The sequence below is a fragment of the Rhinoraja longicauda genome, chromosome 17 (assembly GCF_053455715.1).
Source record: "Rhinoraja longicauda isolate Sanriku21f chromosome 17, sRhiLon1.1, whole genome shotgun sequence".
Classification (NCBI taxonomy): Eukaryota; Metazoa; Chordata; class Chondrichthyes; order Rajiformes; family Arhynchobatidae; genus Rhinoraja; species Rhinoraja longicauda.
In genome coordinates, this window is record NC_135969.1 from 9,503,631 (window position 1) to 9,525,225 (window position 21,595).

The window sequence follows — 21,595 nt, forward strand, 5'->3', positions numbered from 1 at the left end:
AAATGGGATTAGGAGGCAGAGATTAGCTATGATTGAATGGTGGTGTAGACTCGATGGGCCGGATGGCCTAATTCTACTCCTATAATTTATGAACATGAACTTATGAACTTATTATTGATGAATTTCACCATCGCCTTCAGCGTGTCTGTGCTGCCTTTGGCTGTCTGAGCAAATCAAGGCCTCAGACCGGGTACAAAGCTCATGGTTTACCAGGCAGCAATTGTCCTTGCCCATCTCTATCCTGCAAAGTTGTGGACTAGTTACAATGGGCATATCAAAGCACTGCAGAGAAACCGTTAATGTTATCACTGCAAAATCCCTCAACATCTGATGGCAGGGTAAACAAACAAAATCAGGGTCATTCTGAGGCTGAGCCTTTATGAAGCCAAAAGACTAACATTACCAAGTGTAGGTTACTTGTGCAACATGCTTACCCAATACAAACAAGTGGATAAGGAGGATGAGTTGATTGTACAAGTTACGTGTAATAATTACCAGATGAAAGGTCAACAAACTGAAACCCTTTCTTTCTTCCATTCTCCACAGATGTTTTGTGATTTTTCGAAATTCCTGGCATTTCTAATAATTTGCTTTATATTTTTAAATTATTAGAAGCTTATGAGGAGGAGAAGGAATTTCTTTAGTCAGAGGGTGGTGAATCTGTGTAATTCTATGGCTGTGGCAAAGAAGGCTGTGCCGACTAAGTCAATTAATATCTTTAAGGCAGAGATAGATAGATTCTTGATTGGTACGGGTCAGAGGTTATGGGAAGAAGGCAGGAGAATGGGGTTAGGAGGGAGAGATAGACGAGCCAAGATTGAATGGCGGAGTAGACTAGATGGGCCAAATGGGCTAATTCTGCTCCTGTCGCTCATGACCTTATGCAAAACCACCACTGAACTGAATAAAGGTATTGTGTATTTTTATGGCCTCTGCTCAGAACAGGAAGGTTTGCATTACCTTTGAGATAGGCTATAACAATGTCAATGAAGTCAGTGGAATTTAGGATTCAGAATTTGTATAAAATATTTAATGTGCTTAATAGCCAAAAATAAAAGGCATCAATGTGCAGGAAAGATACTTTGACAAATAACAGTGAATGAAAGAAGACACCATTGCCCTGTAAATAAAGTATGTGGGCAGGACTTTACAATACTACTTTTTTTAGTTTAGTTTAGAGATACAGCATGGAAACAGTGATCCCCGCACATTAACAATATCCTACATCTACACTGAGGACAATTTTTTAAACATTTACACCTGTACGTCTTTAGAGTGTGGGAGGAAACAGGAGCTCTCGGAGAAATCCCACGGAGGTCACGGGGAGAACGTACAAACTGTGTACAGACAGCACCCGTGGTCGGGATCGAACCAGAGTCTCTGGCGCTGTAAGCGCTGTAAGGCAGCAACTCTACCGCTGCGCCACTGTGCCACCCTTATTAAGTGAGTTGATGGGAAGACCCCTGTATTACCAATACTGTACACACCTTTAATGATCACAAATCCTAAAGCAATTACTAACAAAGACATAGGAAAGCATCTCAATTAATGTCCCTTTTAGTTTAGCAGTTGATTGATTAAGTGAACTATGTCCATGTCCCCTCCATATTAAAATAATTACAGAGACAGGTTCCACTGGTGAGGAGAGTGGAGAGTTGGTTTGGGGGGAGGAACGTGGTGGGTGGTGAGTTGAGAAGACTGTAGGGGGTGGGATTACATTGGACGACACTGACCTTGATTGAAGTACAACTTTGGGATCAATGGGAGATGACAAACACCAGGTTAACGTCCAATTGAAAAACAAACAAGATGCTGGCTGGAAGCCTGAAATCAATAAAATGATAAAATGCTAGAAATACTCAACGGGTCAGATACTACCTATGGAGATCAATGTGTAACCAGAAGATAATGGCTCGTGTGAAACAGAGAATAGAGGCAACTCCACAGGCAGTTGAGCAAGAAGAGAGCCAGAGATTCTATCTGCAAAGCAAAGGAATGAAGCCTTGTGAGAATATTTTTCAGGCAATTAATACACGAAATGAAACAAGAAACATACCAGTTTTATAATAAGCAATAAGCCTTTATAAGTAAGAGTGCAGAAACCACCTATTGCATGGGTAAAACTTGCTAAGCTAAACCAAAATGCATTGAATTCCACCCACCCCAAAGAACCAATGATTGGTTGTATTTACATGTTGGCCATGAAAGAAAGCATCAGATGACATGAAATCCAGTTGCATCAGCATCTAATTCATGCGATTGGGATTCAGATTCAAAGAAAATTGAAAAGTTATGTATACATGGTAAGTTGGTAACTAAGAGAGGAATACCAGGGGATATACATTAGATATCTTGTACAATTAACCTTGGGCTGACCAATTAAGGGAGGAAGAAGACACAGAGTGTTGGAGTAGCTCAGCGGCTCAGGCAGCATCTCAGCAGAACATGGCTGAGTGATGTTTTGGATCAGGACTTTTCTTCAGGCTGACCGTGGGGTGGGTAGGGGGAGGGAGCTGGAAGAGAGGAAGGCCAGGACAAAGACTTGCAACCCCTCCTCTCTTCTAGCTTTCTTTCCCCTCCACCCCTCCCCTGCAATCAGTCTAAGGAAGAGTCCCGATTCAAAATGTCACCTATTCTCCTGAGATGTTGCCTGACCCACTGATATACTCCAGCACTCTGTGTCTTCTTCTGTAAACCAGCATCTGAAGTGCCCTGCTTCTACAATTAAGGGAGGAAAGTAGTTAATTTCTGAAGGGAGGAATGGAAAGTAGAGAAGCAGAACACAGTTATGCACAAGAACTTACCCTTCGGCTCACCATGTACAGTATGTACCGACCATGATGGCAATTTAAACCTATCCCATCTGCCTACCCAGCAGGCCCATATCCGTCTACTCCATTCTCTGCAGCTGTAACACTATCCTGCACTCTGTTCATGGTCCCTTTTGCACTACCTGATGTACTCATGTATTGTATGATTTGGCTCTGGTTTGAAGATAGACACAAAATGCTGGAGTAACTCAGTGGGACAGGCAGCATCTCTGGAGAGAAGGAATGGGTGACGTTTCAGGTCGAGACCCTTAATGACACCCATTCCTTTTCTCCAGAGATGCTGCCTGGCCTGCTGAGTTACTCCAGCGTTTTGTGCGTATCTTCGATTTAAACCAGCATCTGCAGTTCTTTCCTACACATTGGATTTGGTTCTTTAGTTTTTCCTTCAGAGTGAGCTGGTGCTTGGTTTTATGGTCTCTCTATATGAGCTCTTTTATCATTTGCTGGTTTATTGGTCTCTTTATTTCTTCCTTCTCTACTTTGCATTGCTATTGGTTTATTCTTTAGTTTAGTTTAGAGATACAGCGCAGAAACAGGCCCTTCAGTCCACCGAGTCCGCACCGACCAGCGATCCCCGCACACCAACACTATCCTGCACACACTGGGGACAAATTACAATTTTTTACTGAAGCCAATGTACTAACCTGTACATCTTTGGAATGTGGGAGAAAACGAGCGCCCAGAGAAAACCCACACAGGTCATGGGGAGAACATACAAACTCCGTACAGACAGCACCTGTGAGCAGGATTGAACCTGGGTCTCTGGAGCTGTGAGGCAGCAACTCTACCACTGTGCCTCCATGCTGAGGTGTCATATGTACCCAGATACAGTGGAAAATTTGTTTTGTGTGTCATCCAGCCAAATCATACAATACATGAGTACATCAGGGGGAGTGGCTGCGGCTTGTGGCTGCGGCTCACCGGCAGTCTCTCTGTCTTTTTTTGTCTTTGTCTATTGTTACCGTTTAAATGTATGTTTTGATTTATTTTTAGCTCTGTATATGTGGGGGGTGGTGGGGGGGTGGGGGAAACCTTTTTTTCTAATCTCCTCCTCAACGGAGATGCGACCTTTTTCCGTGTGGAGTCAGCGGCCTCCAGCTGGGATCGACCTTGAAGACTCCGGTCGCAGGGCCTGGACTTACCATCTCGGAGGCTTCGGCCGTGGGCCCTGCAGACCGCAACATCGGGAGCTCGCAGGTCCCTGGCTGGCGACCGGCTTTCGGGAGCTCCAGCCGTAGCAGCTTCGACCGCCCCGAATTGCGAGGTTCGATCGACCCGCTCGCAGGACTTTCATCGCCCTGCGTGGCTCGGCCGCGGGACTTTCCATCGTCCGGTGGGGGCTTAGGACCTTCATCGGCCTGCTCGGCTCGGCCTGGGACCTTCCATCGCCCGGCGGGGGTTTCAAAAGTCGGGAGCCTCGATCGCCTCGATCGCCTCGAGGCAGCAGTTTGACTGCCTGACCACGGGAGAAGAATGAGGAGGAGATAAAACTTTTCTTTGCCTTCCATCACAGTGAGGGTGTGCCTGTAGCAACCACTGTGATGGTTGTTTGTGTTAAATTGTAATTGTGTGTCCTGTGTTCTTTATTGTTTACTGTCGGACCCTGACGTGAGAGGACGCTGGCGTTGTTTGTTCGCCGCTTCTCCGTCTGGACAAATCTTTTGTTTGTTTGTTTGTTTTTATGTCTTGTTTGCTCTGTAAAGCGTCTTTGAGTATCTTGAAAAGCGCTATATAAAATAAATGTATTATTATTATTATTATTATTATTATTATTGCTAATTGACTCTTATCGATGCATCATTTTGACAAGTTCAGATTCATATTAGAGCTACACCCAACATAATTGTTCCCATATAGCAATTATTTTAGATCAGTGTTCCTTTATCACAGTGGAGGGACTGAAACTAATCTGGACCATTTCCTCCTGCAGTTTTAACATTGCTGGAGGTCTTCCCAGTAGCTCCCATTCCCAGTGGCCCAGGCATCACTGGAATTCATAGCGAGGGGATTTGAGTATAGGAGCAGGGAGGTTCTGCTGCAGTTGCACAGGGCATTGGTGAGACCGCACCTGGAGTATTGTGTACAGTTTTGGTCTCCTAATCTGAGGAAAGACATTCTTGCCATAGAGGGAGTACAGAGAAGGTTCACCAGATTGATTCCTGGGATGGCAGGACTTTCATATGAAGAAAGACTGGATAGACTCGGCTTGTATTCGCTGGAATTTAGAAGATTGAGGGGGGATCTTATAGAAACTTACAAAATTCTTAAGGGGTTGGACAGGCTAGATGCAGGAAGATTGTTCCCGATGTTGGGGAAGTCCAGAACAAGGGGTCACAATTTAAGGATAAGGGGGAAGTCTTTTAGGACCGAGATGAGAAAGTTTTTTTTCACACAGAGTGGTGAATCTGTGGAATTCTCTGCCACAGAAGGTAGTTGAGGCCAGTTCATTGGCTATATTTAAGAGGGAGTTAGATGTGGCCCTTGTGGCTAAAGGGATCAGGGGGTATGGAGAGAAGGTAGGTACGGGATACTGAGTTGGATGTTCAGCCATGATCATATTGAATGGCGGTGCAGGCTTGAAGGGCCGAATGGCCTACTCCTGCACTTATTTTCTATGTTTCTATGTTTCTAATTGGTGTCAAACTGCTGAAACCAGGGAACTTGTCTGATGTTGCTCTTTAGGAATCCTTCCTGAGCTGGTCATGGAATCATACACTACTATATGGTGTTACTGATGGAATATACTGGTAGACACAGGTCTGAAAAAGGATCTTGACCCGAAAAACATTGCCCATTTCTTCTCTCCAGAGATGCTGCCTGTCCCGCTGAGTTACTCCAGCATTTTGTGTCTACCTTCGATTTAAACTAGCATCTGCAGTTCTTTCCTACACATGATGGAATGTATTGTTGCTTCTATAGTGGACATTGACACCAGAATTATTGCTTGTACTTCACTAAAATTAGCCTCGGTGCTGAAGTGACATCACTCACTTTTAATTTGAGCACAATATAAATCTGGTTTATGAAGAAAATATCCACTGAAAAGAAAAAAAGGGAATGGATGAATCAAAAGACAGGAAATGCATACAGATATATTTTTAATCGGTATGTACACTAAATGGAGCATGATTAAACATGAAAGCCATGCAAAGGATATTAAGGGGATGGGTTTTCACCATCAGTCTTGGGTATTGGATGGAGTTGGGCAAATAGTGAGGGCACAATGTAGTCGGTCAGATTTCCATCAATAAATCCATCCCCGATGTTGTGAACGAACCAGCATGAAATGTTGTTACCTCGTTCCGGATCAAATCTGTAATCTTTCTGGTAGCCCCTAAAATAAAATTAATTGACAACTGTGCATCAGAACAGGAATGGACAGGAAGCCTACACAACATGAATCGTGCCGAGATGTAGTCAAGGGGAGGTCTCCAAGTAGAAAACATGCTGCTTTCAACCTACAGAGCCTCAAAAGAACAATAAACATCGGAGCAGAATTAGGCCATTCGTCCCAATGCCTTGACTCCACCATTCGATCATGGCCGATCTATATTTCCCTCCAAACCCCATTCTCCTTCCTAATCCCCGTGGCCTTACTAAGCAAGAACCTATCAATTTCCACTTTAAAAATACTGAATGTCTTGGCCTCCACAACCATTTGTCGCAATGAATTCCACAGATTCTCCTCCATCCGGTTAAAGAAATTCCTCCTCATCTCCATTCTAAAAAAACATCCTTTTATTCTGAGGCTGTGCCCTCTGATTCTGGGCTCTCCCATTACTGGAAACATCCTTACCACATCCACTCTATCTTGGGCTTTCATTAGCCCCGTAGGATTTAATGAGATCCATCTCCCTCATCCTTCTAAACTCCAGCAAGTACAGGCCCAGAGCCATCAAACGCTCCTCATATGTTGATACAGCATTTAAGCTATACAGCATGGAAACTGACCCTTCAGCCCAGCTCATCCACGCTGAACAGGATGTCTATCCGAGCTAGTCCGATCAGCTTGGCTATATCCATCTAAATCTTTTCTATCCACATACCTACTCACCTTTGCAGCTTCCTCTGGCAGTCCATTTCATCTACCCACCATCCTATCCCTGAAATGGTTGTCCTTCATAGAAAACATAGAAACATAGAAAATAGGTGTAGGAGGAGGCCATTTGGCCCTTCGAGCCAGCACCGCCATTCATTGTGATCATGGCTGATCATTCACAATCAGTAACCTGTGCCTGCCTTCGGTCCCTATTAAAACATTCCTCTCTCTTGTAAATCTATGCCCTCTAGCTTTAAACTCCTTTGTTTTTGCAATGGGCACACAGCATTGACTTCAGCAAACACATTAACAACACTATTACATGGTTTATCCAAATCAGATGGAGCTTGGAGTCTCTGGTTCTTGGATGCTGCCAGTGAGCACTTGGCCAATCACACCCAGCATCTGTACTGACATTTTGCAAGACTGGAGCCGAGCTCAGAATGAATTATGTTTATAAATCTATGAATTAAATAGAATTATGACTATCTTCCTGTACCCACAATTCAATATTTTCATTTAGTTTAGAGCTACAGCATGGAAACAGGCCCTTCGGCCCGCCTAGTCCACACTGATCATCAATCACTTGTTTATGCTAGTTCTAAGTTATCCCACTTTCTCATCCACTCCCTACATAATAGGGCTTTTTTTTTCCCTTTTTACAGTGGCCAATCAATCTACCAGCCCACATGCCCTTGGGATGTGGGAGGCACCCGAAGGAAATTCATGCAGTCACGTAGAGAACACGCAACCGCCACACAGACAACAACCAAGAGCAGGATCGAACCCGGGACTCTGGTGCTGTGAGGCAGTGGCTCCACCAGCTGCACCACTGTGCAGCCCTTCACAACAAACTTTCACCTCGTTTACCAGGAATCTCTCTACCTCTTCCTTAAAATATTTAAAGAACTGTTTCCACTGCCCTTTGAGGAAGGACATTCCAAAGACTTATAGTGGCCTCTATAATGTTTGGGACAAAGACCCATCATTTATTTATTTGCCTCTGTACTCCATAATTTGAGATTTGTAATAGAAAAAAAATCACATGGGGTTAAAGTGCACATTGTCAGATATTGTTAAAGGGTATTTTTTATACATTTTGGTTTCACCATGTAGAAATTACTGCTGTGTTTATACATAGTCTCCCCATTTCAGAGCACCATAATTTTTGGGACACATGGTTTCATAGGTGTTTGTAATTGTTCACGTGTGTTTAAATACCTCCTTAATGCAGGTATAAGAGAGCTCTCAGCACCTAGTCTTTCCATCACCTTTGGAAACTTTTTTTGCTGTTTATCAACATGAGGACCAAAGTTGTGTCAATGAAAGTCAAAGAAGCCATTATGAGACTGAGAGACAAGAATAATACTGTTATAGAGACATCAGCCAAACCTTAGGCTTACCAAAATCAACTGTTAAGAAGAAAGAGAGCACTGGTGAGCTTACTAATCGCAAAGGGACTGGCAGGCCAAGGAAGACTGATGACAGCTGATGACAGAAGAATTCTCTCTATAATAAAGAAAAATCCCCAAACACCTGTCCGACAGATCAGAAACATTCTTCAGGAGTCAGGTGTGGATTTGTCAATGATGACTTCATGAACAGAAATACAGAGGCTACACTGCAAGATTTAAACCACTGGTTAGCTGCAAAAATAGGATGGCCAGGTTACAGTTTGCCAAGAAGTACTTAAAAGAGCAATTACAGTTCTGGAAAAAGGTCTTGTGGACAGATGAGAGGAAGATTAACTTATATCAGAGGGATGGCAAGAGCAAAGTATGGAGGAGAGAAGGAACTGCCCAAGATCTAAACCATACCACCTCATCTGTGAAACACGGTGGTGGGGATGTTATGGCCTGGGCATGTATGGCTGCTGAAGGTACAGGCTCACTTATCTTCATACACCTGCTGATGCTAGTAGCATAATGAATCCTGAAGTGTATAGACACATCCTATCTGCTCAAGTTCAAACAAATGCCTCAAAACTCATTGGCCGGCAGTTCATTCTACAGCAAGATAATGATTTCAAACATACTGCTGAAGCAACAAAGGAGTTTTTCAATGCTAAAAAATGGTCAATTCTTGAGTGGCCAAGTCAATCACCCGATCTGAACCCAATTGAGCATGCCTTTTATATGCTGAAGAGAAAACTGAAGGGGACTAGCCCCCAAAACAAGCAAATGCTAAAATGGCTGCAATTCAGGCCTGGCAGAGCATCACTAGGGAAGACACCCAGCAACTGGTGATGTCCATGAATCGCAGACTTCAAGCAGTCATTGCATGCAAAGGAAATGCAACAAAATACTAAACATAACTACTTTCATTTACATGTCATTGCTGTGTCCCAAACATTATGGTGCCCTGAAATGGGGGAGACTATGTATAAACACTGCTGTAATTTCTACACGGTGAAAACAAAATGTATAAAAAAATACCCTTTATTAAAATCTGGCAATGTGCACTTTAACCCCATGTGATTTTTTTCTATTACAAATCTCAAATTGTAGAGTACAAAGGCAAATAAATAAATGATGGGTCTTTGTCTCAAACATTATGGAGGGCACTGTACATACCACTGAGGAAAAATACACCTCTTAAATGGGCAACCCCTTATTTTAAATAGTGACCCCTTATTCCAGCTTCTCCCACAAGAGGAATGATCCTCTCATCCACCCTGTCAAAAATCCTCAAGATTTTATATCTTTTTCCTCTCACATTTCTTGACTCCACAAGATACAAGCCTGGTCTATCCAATCTTTGCTCATAAGGTAACCCACTCATTCCAGGTACTAGACCAGAAAAACCTTCTTTACACAGCATTTACATCCTTTCTTAAATAAGAAGACCAAAACTGTACGTATTGCTCCAATAAGATCTCACCACTACCCGATCTAACTAAAGCACAAACTTCACTTTTGTATTCAATACCCCTGCACTAGAAACATAGAAAATAGGTGCAGGAGTAGGCCATTCAGCCCTTCGAGCCAGCACCACCAATCAATATGATCATGGCTGGTCATCCAGAATCGGTACACCGTTCCTGCTTTCTCCCCATATCCCTTGATTCAGTTATCCCTAAGCTATATCCAACTCTCTCTTGAAAACATCCAGTGAATTGGCCTCCACTGCCTTCTATGGCAGAGAATTCCACAGATTCACAACTCTCTGGGTGAAAATATTTTTCCTCATCTCAGTCCTAAATGGCCTACCCCTTATTCTTAAACTGTGACCCCTGATTCCGGACTCCCCCAACACGGGGAACAATTTTCCTGCATCTAACCTGTCCAATCCCTTAATAATTTTATATGCTTCTGCAAGATCCCCTCTCATTCTTCTAAATTCCAGTGAGTATAAGCACAGTCGATCCATTCTTTCATCATATGTCAGTCCCGCCATCCCAGGAATTAACCTGGTGACTCCTGGGATGGCAGGACTGACATATAATGAAAGAATGGATCGACTTCAAACTTCACTTTTGTATTCAATCCCCTGCACTATGGTTGATGTGGATGAACACAATTAAATTTGGACTCAAAGTTTGTGGTCTTGATCGGTCTACAGCTTGATGGTGCCCTCGGCAGGTCTGCCTGTGACCCCCAGTCATTTACATATAAGCCACAAATCCCAGAAAATAGCCAATTATTAAATAGTAGAAATCAAAAGTTGTACATGATCTGGGATGCAATACCTTGTGACTCTGAGTTTGTGACCCTTTACAGTCATCGTTGCATCGGGTTTGCCTTCATCTAACCCAGGGCGAATGTTAGAGATATCAACATTCAGTTCATGGTAAAATTGTCCTGCATTAAAATAAACGTAAATTCATTTGATTAAAAGGTTAAAAAAAATGACAATATACCAGGTATATGATTCCCATAGGAATAATGAAGCAGGTAGTTATTGAACTAGTGGGGAAGATTTGTTGACTTAGACCCTGTGGTGAGTGCCCCTGCAAACTAAGTCCACACTTATCATAGAACATAGAACAGTAGAGATTCATACACATGGAAACAGGCCCTTCGGCTCAACTGGCCATGCTGACCAAGATGCCCCATCTACACTAGTACAGGACATGAATAGGCCCTTCGGCCCACAATGTTTGTGCTGAACACGATGCCAAATTAAATTACTCTCATCCGTCTGCACATGATCTACATCCCTCCATTCCTTGCATACCCGTCTCTGTTCAAAAGCCTCTTAAACATTACGATCATATCAGGTGCAAATCTCCCGATGAAAACATTTTGGTGGAAGCTCTCATGATCCTCAGTGGTGAATTATCAATACATATGATCATCTATAAACATATTAATATTAATATATTTAGATATAAATACATCAGTAAAATCATTTTGTGGTAACACGGACCCAAGCGATTTCCCTGTACTAACACTCTCCTCTGCCTAGCAGAACTTGTCGTCACCCTTAACTTGTCCTCTCTCTTTCTCCAAATTAAAGGTGTAGTCATGGGCACTCACAGGGGCCCCAGCTATGCCTGCCTTTTTGTTGGTTACGTCGAACAGTTCCACGTAAACCATCCCCTCCCAGGCATTTTCCTCTGCAACCGCAGGAGATATAACACCTGTTCTTATACCTCCCCCCTCGACACCATCCAGGGACCCTGACAGTCCTTCGAGGTAAGACAGAGGTACACGTGCATCTCCACTAACCTCCTCCACTGCATACGGTGTTCCCGATGTGGGCTTCTATACGTTCACAAGACAAAGAGTTGACTCGTGGACCGTTTCACTGAACTCTTACGCTCGATCCGCCAAGGCCTACTGAATCACTCGGTGGCTAACCAATTCAACTCCCATTCCCATTCCCATAATGACCTTTCTGTCCTGGGCTTCCTCCACTGCTAGAGTGAGGCCACATGCAAAATTGGAGGAACAGCACCTCATATTTCCCTTGTGTAGCTTACAACCCTGCAGTATGCACGTTGAACTCTTCAATTTTAGGTAACATCTACAAACAACTCCCTTCCCACCTCCCTCTTTCCCCCCTCTTCCTTCACAAAAAGTCCAGTAACCGGCTTCACAGTTCACAACAATGTATCCCTCTTGGGCTCACACCATCTCAAGCCAACAATCAGTTTATCAGGGAACCTTCTTGCCTGAGGTCATCTGCTGTGGGCACTGACTTGTCCTGTTTTTTTCTCTTACTTCCGGTTCCCCCCCCACCCCACCCCCCACCACCACTACAAGCAATCCGAAGCAGGGTCCCAAACTGAAATGTCACCTAATATAGACACAAAAAGCTGGAGTAACTCAGCGGGTCAGTCAGCATCTCTGGAGAAAAGGAATAGGTGACGTTTCTGGTCGAGGCGTTTCTTCAGACCTATCCATTTTCTTCATCTACTCTAGCACATTGTGTCTATTTGTGGTGGCACACAGTTTAATTTTGCTGCTGTTCTGAACTTAACTGTGACTAGTCAGATAATTGGGTGAATGCTCCACATACCAAGTAGTCCATGGGTTATGTTGGAGAGCCTGTGGCTGTCGAGTGTGTAAAATTCCAGGAAGTCCTGGCGTAGAGGATGATGTTTCCGGACGCGATGCAGTAAGATGACAAACGTTGCGTCATTTCCCATCACCAGTGTGACATTCCTTTCTTCCACAACTGAGATTGTGAAACTAGGAAAAACATTTCAGAAATAATGTTATGCAGTGATATGCTGAATATTGAATATGCCCAAGCAAAGCTCTCAAAACTGTCCAACGTAACGATCCATTGTCTAATGCAATTAATAAGGCAATTCATTAATTCATTAATAAGGCAATTAATAATATGCTGAAATTGAATATGCCCAAGCAAAGCTATCAAAGATGTCCAACGTAACAATCCATTATATAATCATTTTATATGAATAAGAATGCTATTAATAAGGCTCTACCCAATGACATTTTGATTTGTTCTTGCTTCAAGATGGAACAATTGGATGCCACCCATGCACCTTCCTCTCAACACCACTGCAGAACAAAATAATTCATCACAAAGTCCATGCAGTACATCTGCTTATATCCCACTCTTACAAGTATTAGGTTAGAGGATACTCTCTATTCAACCTCTTGAAAACTAATGTGTTCACTCTAAGGTTCACTGATCCATTGAATCATATTTTCCAATTTGCAGATTCATTAGTTTTATATTAATATAATGTCTCAAAGAAAAATCAAGGCACCCTTTTGTATGTGATTCAGGAACAACTCAGAAAGTGTAATTGGCAATGGGAGCAGATGAATGCAGGGATTGTGAAGATATTAAGATGAAAACAAGGTATCGACATCAAGAGAAGGACTGGGTGATCAAATCAAAGCAACAGGAATGTTGTAATATGAGGAGAGAGACTAGAAAGTTAGAGTGGTTCATTAACAAAAAAAAATTTATTATCAAAGGAAAATTCACAAAACCTTGTCTGTGTGCAATAATAAATGGTGGAGACATTTTCTTGCCAATGGGACAAAGGTACACTCTTTCTCTCTACACTGTGTTTTCCATAGTGACCTGATGTGGGCCATTCATTGACCTTTCAGTGGATACAATCTGATTCTTCAATAAGGAAACCATTATCTCACCAGATGATGACAATACTTCCTCTGCTAGCGACAGTCTACGCGCTGAGTTACAGGTTGATAATGATGTCGTTTTTTATTGGTTTAGTGGAAGAGGATGGTTAACTTTACCACTCGGTGTGTCATTTTAATTTTATTTAAAATAATGAAAACAGCTTGTTTACCTGGTTGATTTTAACTGGATAGTTTTGAGAGAGGAATATGAGCTATGTGTATTCTGCACTATCCACTAGCCACCAGCATTGGGAAGGAATAATGGACATTTTGCATGATGTTTCCTGGCTGTAAATTCTAATGCAATATCTGAATGGTTGCACACTATGTGATCGCAATTTATGTTCCCTTAGTTTTCTCCCTTCGTCCAACTGTAATTGAATGTGACATTGCAGGAGTTGAATCTGCCAAAAAATTCTCTTCCACTATTTCACTGCAGAGTATCTTGATTCTTCTGTTAAAGGGCTTACTGTGGCTGCAATGGAGGTGTGGATCATTTTCATATCGGCCATTCATTCCGTGAGCATGTCTACCCTCTCATCTTATCTTCCTTGCGCCAAGTTTAGTTTAGTTCAGTTTAATTTAGTTTAGGGACAGAACATGGATGGTGGCCCTTCGCCCACCGAATCTGTGCCAACCGACAATCACTGCCCACGCGGTCACGGGGAGAACGCACAAACTCCGTACAGACAGCACCCGTGGTCAGGATCGAACCCGGGTCTCTGGCGTTTTAAGGCAACAACTCTACCGCTGTGCCACCGTGCCACCCTTTCTAACCAAGAATTTGAGTGTTCTGGTTGCAACTGTGGTTCATTTTACTTTCTGTATAATATTTGTTAATTATTGCCTATGTTATATTATCTTATCCCTCACTTTCTGTGCCATGAATATCTAATCTTTACATTGTGATTATTCTCTGCAGGTTAAATCAGGAACTCTGTATTGCCTAGTTGCTATTACAGCCTGACTAAGAATGGGCTCATTTAGACTTCTTGTAGTTCTCTGTTATAGAAAAGGTTCTCCCCAACCATAGGACCTCATAATAGGAGAACACAGGTTATCACCCGACTTATGGATACCCTTGCATATGCCTGAGCTCCCATAATACTATTAAGTTCAGAGATCATAGTTATGTTAATTCCTGCAAGCAACAGAACTAGTTTCCTCTCTCTCTTTCTCTGCTTCTGGAAATTGTATTTTCTCTTCAGCCTTTTGTGCTTTGGATGCCATTCGTTACCACACTGTGGACGTATGATTACCATATTGAGTGATTTCGTATATTTCTTTATTGCAGACAAATTTGACTTGTGAACATCAGGAAGAATGGAACCCACTTTTTGCCTAGTGGATGGCATGTACTGTGTAGGAAGTAATACAGGTACTGGTTTACACTGAAGATAGACACAAAAAGCTGGAGTAACTCAATGGGTCAGACTGCATCTCTGGAGAAAAGGAACAGGTGACGTTTCGGGTCGAGACCCTTCCACTGCTTTTCCAAGAAACATGACGGGTACAATACAAAGCTTATGAGTTGGACTTGGCAGGATCAAGAACTATGCATGACTCATTGTCAGGCAGTGGTCAGACCAATAGATGTTGTACAGGCCACACCATTTGTTGCAATTGCTAGCCTTTTGTAATGTAGGCCCAACTTAATACATTGGCTCTGGAATAGCCTTCTAGATTTGGAAGGGGTCAGGCCTTGTGGGAGATACGATAAGGATTTACTGAAGAATTTATCTGACAAAATTATTAATCTTGAGCCATTTTCTTTCAATTAAATGCAAACTGAATTAAGCACTTTTCAGCTGTGGCAGATCTTCACTGATATTTGTTAGTGTACCTGTACTGCCTTTCTGCCTAGAATGTGCAATATTAATCTCTTAGTTTTGTTGCATTATTGCCTTGAACGTTTACTTCACAGGTTTGCAATAACATGATTCAAACATCAGTATCTATCAAGAAAATTAATTTTACAATTATTGTGAAAAAAAATTATAATCAGACTGTGACTTTGTTTGTATTAATGCTGCCATGTGAAATGTTTGTATTAATGCTGAAACACATGTGAAATGTGGTTCAAATCATACCTCTCCTTTATTGCAATTATAGTTGCAAACCACGGGAAAACCGTCTTGTCTTCTCCATGAAACACTGTGATCGACTCATTCGATACTTCAATCTTTACATCCATGTCGATGCTCACAATTCCAATCTTTCCAAAGTATGTGTTTATTTTCTTATTTTTTTCTACTTTCTTCTCTCCTATCAACTGGCCATTTACTATGACGCCTACATGTAAAATTAAGAACGCGTTAATTATTATCAATCACTTGTGACAATGGCAACTTAAACTCCAGCAGATCCACTTTATTGTGATTTAAGGAGATGGCTCTCGGGGAGGACCCAAGTTCTAAAGAGGTTAGGAAGGAACTGCAGATGCTGGTTTGAACTGAAGATACACACAAAACGCTGGAGTAATTCAGCGGGACAGGCAACGCCACCCAATCCTTCTCTCCAGAGATGCTGCCTGTCCCACTGAGTTACTCCAGCTTTTTGTGAGTATCTGCGGGAAAAGGTTAATTGTTTTGTAGCTGGGGAAATTAAAAATCTGGGAATGGAATGCAATGCCTCGGGTATATTTTTAAGAAGGATTCCTTGCTACATCTGCTTCAGAATTTTTAGAAACACAACTTTTGAGTTAGTTCATCCACAGGGAGCATTAAGGAACAGTAACTTGTAGAGAAATAGCAGGTTAAAAAATTGACAATGTTGGAACTCTGAAATTTATACTATAAAACCCAGCAATTGCATTATATCAGCCAGTTCCAATGTTGTGCATTCTAAATTTGTCTCTGTTTAGACTCCAATTAATTTAGAATGTAGTTTTGCTTTCCCCCCCATTTTTGTGTGGAAGTAGATCTTTCTTCTCTGTACGGAACAAATTTAGAAGTTATATCTAACACCTCAGTGCTACTATAAATGTAGGACCAGGGCTAATTATTGTTTTGTGTTGCATTTGATGGTAATCTGGGACTAAACACAAAGTGCTGGAGGAATTCAACGGGTCGGGCAGCATCTGTGGAGGTGACGTTTTGTGTCGGGCCATTCATCAGACTGGGGCTTGTGTAGCTCGGGGCTTGTTTTTTTTCAGAATTAATTATCAATTTAATTTCACGTTTCATGTATTTTGTGTCTTTTTTATGACTGCTGGCAAATTAATTTCCCTCCTAGGATAAATAAAGTTCTATTAGCCTGAGGCAAGGTCTGGATAGTAACACTGTGGATAGTAACACTGTAGTGACACTGAAGCTTGTGTCACTACAGTGTTACTATCCACAGTGTTACTACCCCCAAAATACACTTATCTTTACCCAAAGCTTGGGTCAGTGGGAGCAGGACCCTCTGTGAAAGCTGCCACCAAATGTAATTGTTTTTCACAATACCTTCGAGCCATATAAGAATCAATACAAATTTAAGTAATTAAATTAAATAAATGAACAAAATAGTTGAATAAACATCAGAAATGATAGAATCATCAAATTAAACCATAATTATATGAAAAGGAACGTATCTTTTTAAAAGAACAACTCCCTGACTTTGCCCCATTAGTGATAACCCCTGTACACCAGTGATGACCCCTGTACCCCGTGGGTATTAAGCTGCTTTCATCTCCCTCCAAATTCCATTGAAGGGTCATCAAACTGAGGCATTAACTCTGCTTCATTTTTCTACAGATGCTGCCTGCCCTGCTGAATATTTCCACCATTTTCTGTTACATTTTAGATTTCCAGCATCTGCAGTCTAGTTTTTACTTATCTCTCCAGTTGCCTCATAGATTGTGCACTATACCACCCCCCCCCCCCCCCCTTCAAGACAGTGGGGCCTTGCTTCCTGTGCCACGTAAGAACAGGCACAATATCCAAATGGCAATTCCCCATTGTAATGCTGGAGGGAGGGGGTCTCCATGTGGGAAAGGGGATCTCTTATTGCTCCTGGGTCTGTCTGGCCAAGGCAGTGGGAAGTTCAAGGTGTTGGTGCCAATATGCCCAGGCCAACAACCTGCCTCCTTTAACATGTTCAGTGCCACCGCTGAGTATACTCAAGTCATGGTCAATGCTGAAGTAAACATCTGGCAGTGAACAGGTTAACAAGGTGACATATGTGCTTGGATGGGTCTGGGGAGAGGCCGTGTGATGTCCACTGGTTTGTTGGAGGCCCTCCAGAGGCAAATGCTATGGCAGGGGCTGGAATACACCCAGGATGATATTTACAACTTAAACTAGATTTGTATGTTTTATAAAGTTGATTTAAAAGAAAGGAAAACAAAAACAAAATGGGGGTCTGGAGATAGAAGCCAAATATTTTTTTTAAATGAATAGATAGATCTCCTGCACAAAGCAAGCTGACAGATTTGGAGAGTCTAAACATCTCTCTTTTGCAGTAAGTAGACACCAACATAGAATTTATTTGTAATGCAATTGCAGGCTGGAGCCAGCATGATTCAGTCCTGTTAGAACAATAAGAATTCAGTGAAAAAGTTCCAACGTCTTAGACAGCTAGATATTTATTGCTGTTATTTGAAATTCTTTTCCATTGCTCCTTATTGCTGGAAGACTAGTTCAGGGAGTCAGTGAACAAAAGAAAAGGCGATGATCGAGGGAGTAGTGGAAACTTCAAGGGTTCTTGGATGTATAAGAAAATAACTGCAGATGCTGGTACAAATCAAAGGTATTTATTCACAAAATGCTGGAGTAACTCAGCAGTTCTTGGATGGATCACTAAATAAAATCAGATGCACTACACTGGCCTGTTGTTTCAAAATACTGCAAGTTCTCATCATGGGTTAATAATGAGTTAATAATTACACTGAATTTCTTACCTAAGGAGGTCAGATCTGCTCCCAGCAGAGCACTTCTTTGACCCTACTCCCCCACATTTTTTTCTGCTACCCATTCTCTCTGGTCACGTTACATTTCTGATTACAGCTACTTTCCTTTCCCAGTAACTATTTAAAGCACAACACAAACCTACCTGTAGATGGATCCATGATCAGATTTAGAATTGAACCTGGTTTCCCATCGATGTTGAAACAAACAGTATCGTTGTGACTATTGACTGATGTGATGAAATGAGGATCACTGTCAACTTGGAAAAGATGTCAGAGACTTAGAACATTGCAATCATTGCCTCCGTTATAAAACAGAATTTGAGTGATGACATTATAATTTCAAGCATTCGTAGAGATACGTTTCTTCCAGTCCTTTCTGAATTTAGGAGGGAACTAAGGTTTAACAAACAATTACATAAATCTGGACATTTAGAGCATTAGGATCAAGATGAAAATTATTTTCACTCAGAGTGTTAAGAGTTTTACTTTCATATTCAAGAGGATTGTGGAGACTGTTGATTGATGATTTTCAGAATTTAAAAGAATCAAAAGATATGTGATATAAAGTGAAGAGGAAGTGACTGCAGATGCTGGTTTAAATCTGAAGATAGACACAAAAAGCTGGAGTAACTCAGCAGGTCAGACAGCATTTCTGTAGAAATGGAATAGATGACGTTTCGGTCCGTGTGTGGTCTGAAGAAGGATCTCGACCTGAAACGTCACATATTCCTTTTCTCCAGAGATGCTGTCTGACCTGCTGAGTTACTCCAGCTTTTTCTGTCTACATGTGATACAAATGTGGAAGCCATCATTTTATTGAATGGTGAAGCAGGCACATTGGGCCAAAGGCCCTACTCCTACTTCTTATTCTTTGTGTTTGTATGTTTACATTTAACAGCATTTTTAATGCTAATCAAAGAGGTAAATCCAGTGCGTATTATCTAACAATAGTTTCTCAAAGCCTTTGATAAAGTGGTTGACATTGGTTACTTAAAAAAATAGATACATTTAGGTATTTGAAATGCCAGATTAGGAATCGGCTCCAATCCACCAGCTGAAAGAAATGTATATATTTCAACCTGGACATACGTTAATGTAGCCCAGTATGTGGCCCTGGACTAGATCCCCCTGATGGATTGATAGCCTGCCTAGTGGTGTTGGAAATATAATCAATACATTTGCTGATGACACAGTTCTCACAGTTTAGAGACAAGTTGAATGCATCAAATCTAAAAATAATTTACATGCTCAGGAATCTCACCAAAATGCAATTCAATTTTCATAAATATACCTACTTAATATCTTGTATTGGCATTAACACATTATATGTAACATGTGCAGGCAGTTCTGCTGAAAGACACTGAGAGAATGGGAAAGAACAAAACGTTTGACATAAAGTGAGTTTGCTTCAATAATTTCCTATTGTCAGGTCGTAATGGTCTGGCATAAGAAGGGCTGATCCTGTAAAACCAAATAATCTATTTATAGGACTAACAAAATGTTAAAAAGTATAACAAAGAATCACAGAAATCTTGATATTTAGAGCAATCAGACCATCTTAAAAGGACACAATTTAATTTCAGAATTATACATCGTTCATGTCCTTATGAAGATTCTAATGCTGTATGTAAAATTAATTTAAAATTTTTGAACTTTATGCTTAATATGCAATTGCCATCATAATTGTAGGTTACTATTCAGACTAAAACAAGAAAAGAGAATAGGTGTAGGGATGAACGGCAGATGATGATTTAAACCGAAGATAGTCGCAATAGGCTGGAGTAACTCAGCGGGTCAGGCAGCATCTCCGGAGAAAGGGAATAGGTGATGTTGCGGGTCGAGACTCTACTTCAGATTGCGAGTTAGGGGAAAAGGGAGTAAGAGATATAGACAGTACTTAGGAGAAATGAATGGAAGATATGCAAAAAGCAACGATAATCAATGAAATGTGGGGCTTCCAATAGGTCATTGTTGGCTGTGGGATGGTGACAATAAGTATACGGACAGAGGAACTCAACAGGATGACAGTAAAACTAGTACTATGATTAGGGTGGGGGAGAGAGAGGGGATGCAAGGGTTACCGGAAATTAGAGAAATCAATACTCATACCGTTGGGTTGTAAAAAGCCCGAGCAAAGAGAATGAGTCATTCAGAAAGGGGCCCCATATCACCTCCTTTAAGTGCTTTTACTTCTCCATGTACAAGTCAAGAATGTGATGAGGTGGAATAGTGATCCACAAAGCCTTTGACAAGGCGCGTCACATTAGGTGACTTCAAAAAATAGATACCTTCTGGGATTTGAAATACCAGATTAGGAATTGGTTCCAATCCAACAGCCAAAAGAAATGGATTTGATTCAACCTGGATTTACATTCATGTGGCCCTGCACTGGATCTTCCGAGTGGATTAATAGCCTGGCTAATGGTATTGGACATACAATCAATACATTAGCTGATGACAGGGCCTGCTGCTGGTTCTTCTTCCTTGTGTCTGTATGTTTTCACTTAATAACATTTTTAAGGATGCACAATGCTGATGGATGAGGAAAATCCAGTGCTTATTGTCAAGCTGTAGTTCCTCAAAATTTTTGACAAAGTGTCTCACGTGAGGGTACTTTAAAAAAAGAGATACATTTAGGGATTTTAAATACCAGATTAGGAAATGGCTCCTATCCAACAGCCAAAAGAAATGTTATCATGGATGTAATTCAACCTGGACATATGTCAATGTAGCCCAGAATGTGGCCTGAATTAGATCCTCCTGCAGATTAATAGCCTGCCTAGTGGGACTGGAAATACAATCAACACATTTGCTGATAACAATAAAATCTTTTCCACAATTTAGACAAGTTGAACGCATCAAATCTAAAATAATTTAGACTTGCTCAGCAACCATAACAATATGTCGTGAAATGTTCATAAACATAGCTTATTATATCTTGTATAGGCATTAACATGTAACATATGCAGGCAAATCCACTGAAGGACTTTGAGAGAGAAAGAGAGAGGAGGAGAGGGAGTGAACAAGAGATATCTTGTTATTATAACAAAACAAGTTAAAATGTGCTTCAATAATTTACCTTGTATATTATATTGGTCATCTGGGGAAAAGGTTGCTGTAAAAACAAATAATTAATATACAGGATTAACAAAATTGAAAAAAATATTAAAAAAAAATTAAATTACATAAATTTGGCATTTAGATTAGACAATGTCAATTAGACTCTAGGGTCTTAAAAGAACACTATTTAGTTTCAACAGCAGAC

General features: G+C 41.3%; 1 protein-coding gene across 4 annotated transcripts in view; it reads right to left on the reverse strand.

Annotated features, from left to right (window-relative positions):
* Nucleotides 1-5,911: 5,911 nt before the first annotated feature.
* The window catches only part of LOC144601728 (inter-alpha-trypsin inhibitor heavy chain H3-like), a 79,041-nt gene continuing 63,357 nt past the window's right edge, over nucleotides 5,912-21,595 (reverse strand). For all 4 annotated transcript variants that reach the window (XM_078414052.1, XM_078414051.1, XM_078414053.1 and 1 more), the window contains 6 exons: nucleotides 21,410-21,445; nucleotides 18,474-18,587; nucleotides 15,530-15,731; nucleotides 12,334-12,506; nucleotides 10,559-10,670; nucleotides 5,912-6,165 (listed from right to left, as the gene is read on the reverse strand). In XM_078414052.1, coding sequence (XP_078270178.1) covers nucleotides 5,988-6,165; nucleotides 10,559-10,670; nucleotides 12,334-12,506; nucleotides 15,530-15,731; nucleotides 18,474-18,587; nucleotides 21,410-21,445 — 815 coding nt within the window. In that variant the 3' untranslated portion in view covers nucleotides 5,912-5,987. The remainder of the gene's footprint in view (nucleotides 6,166-10,558; nucleotides 10,671-12,333; nucleotides 12,507-15,529; nucleotides 15,732-18,473; nucleotides 18,588-21,409; nucleotides 21,446-21,595) is intronic.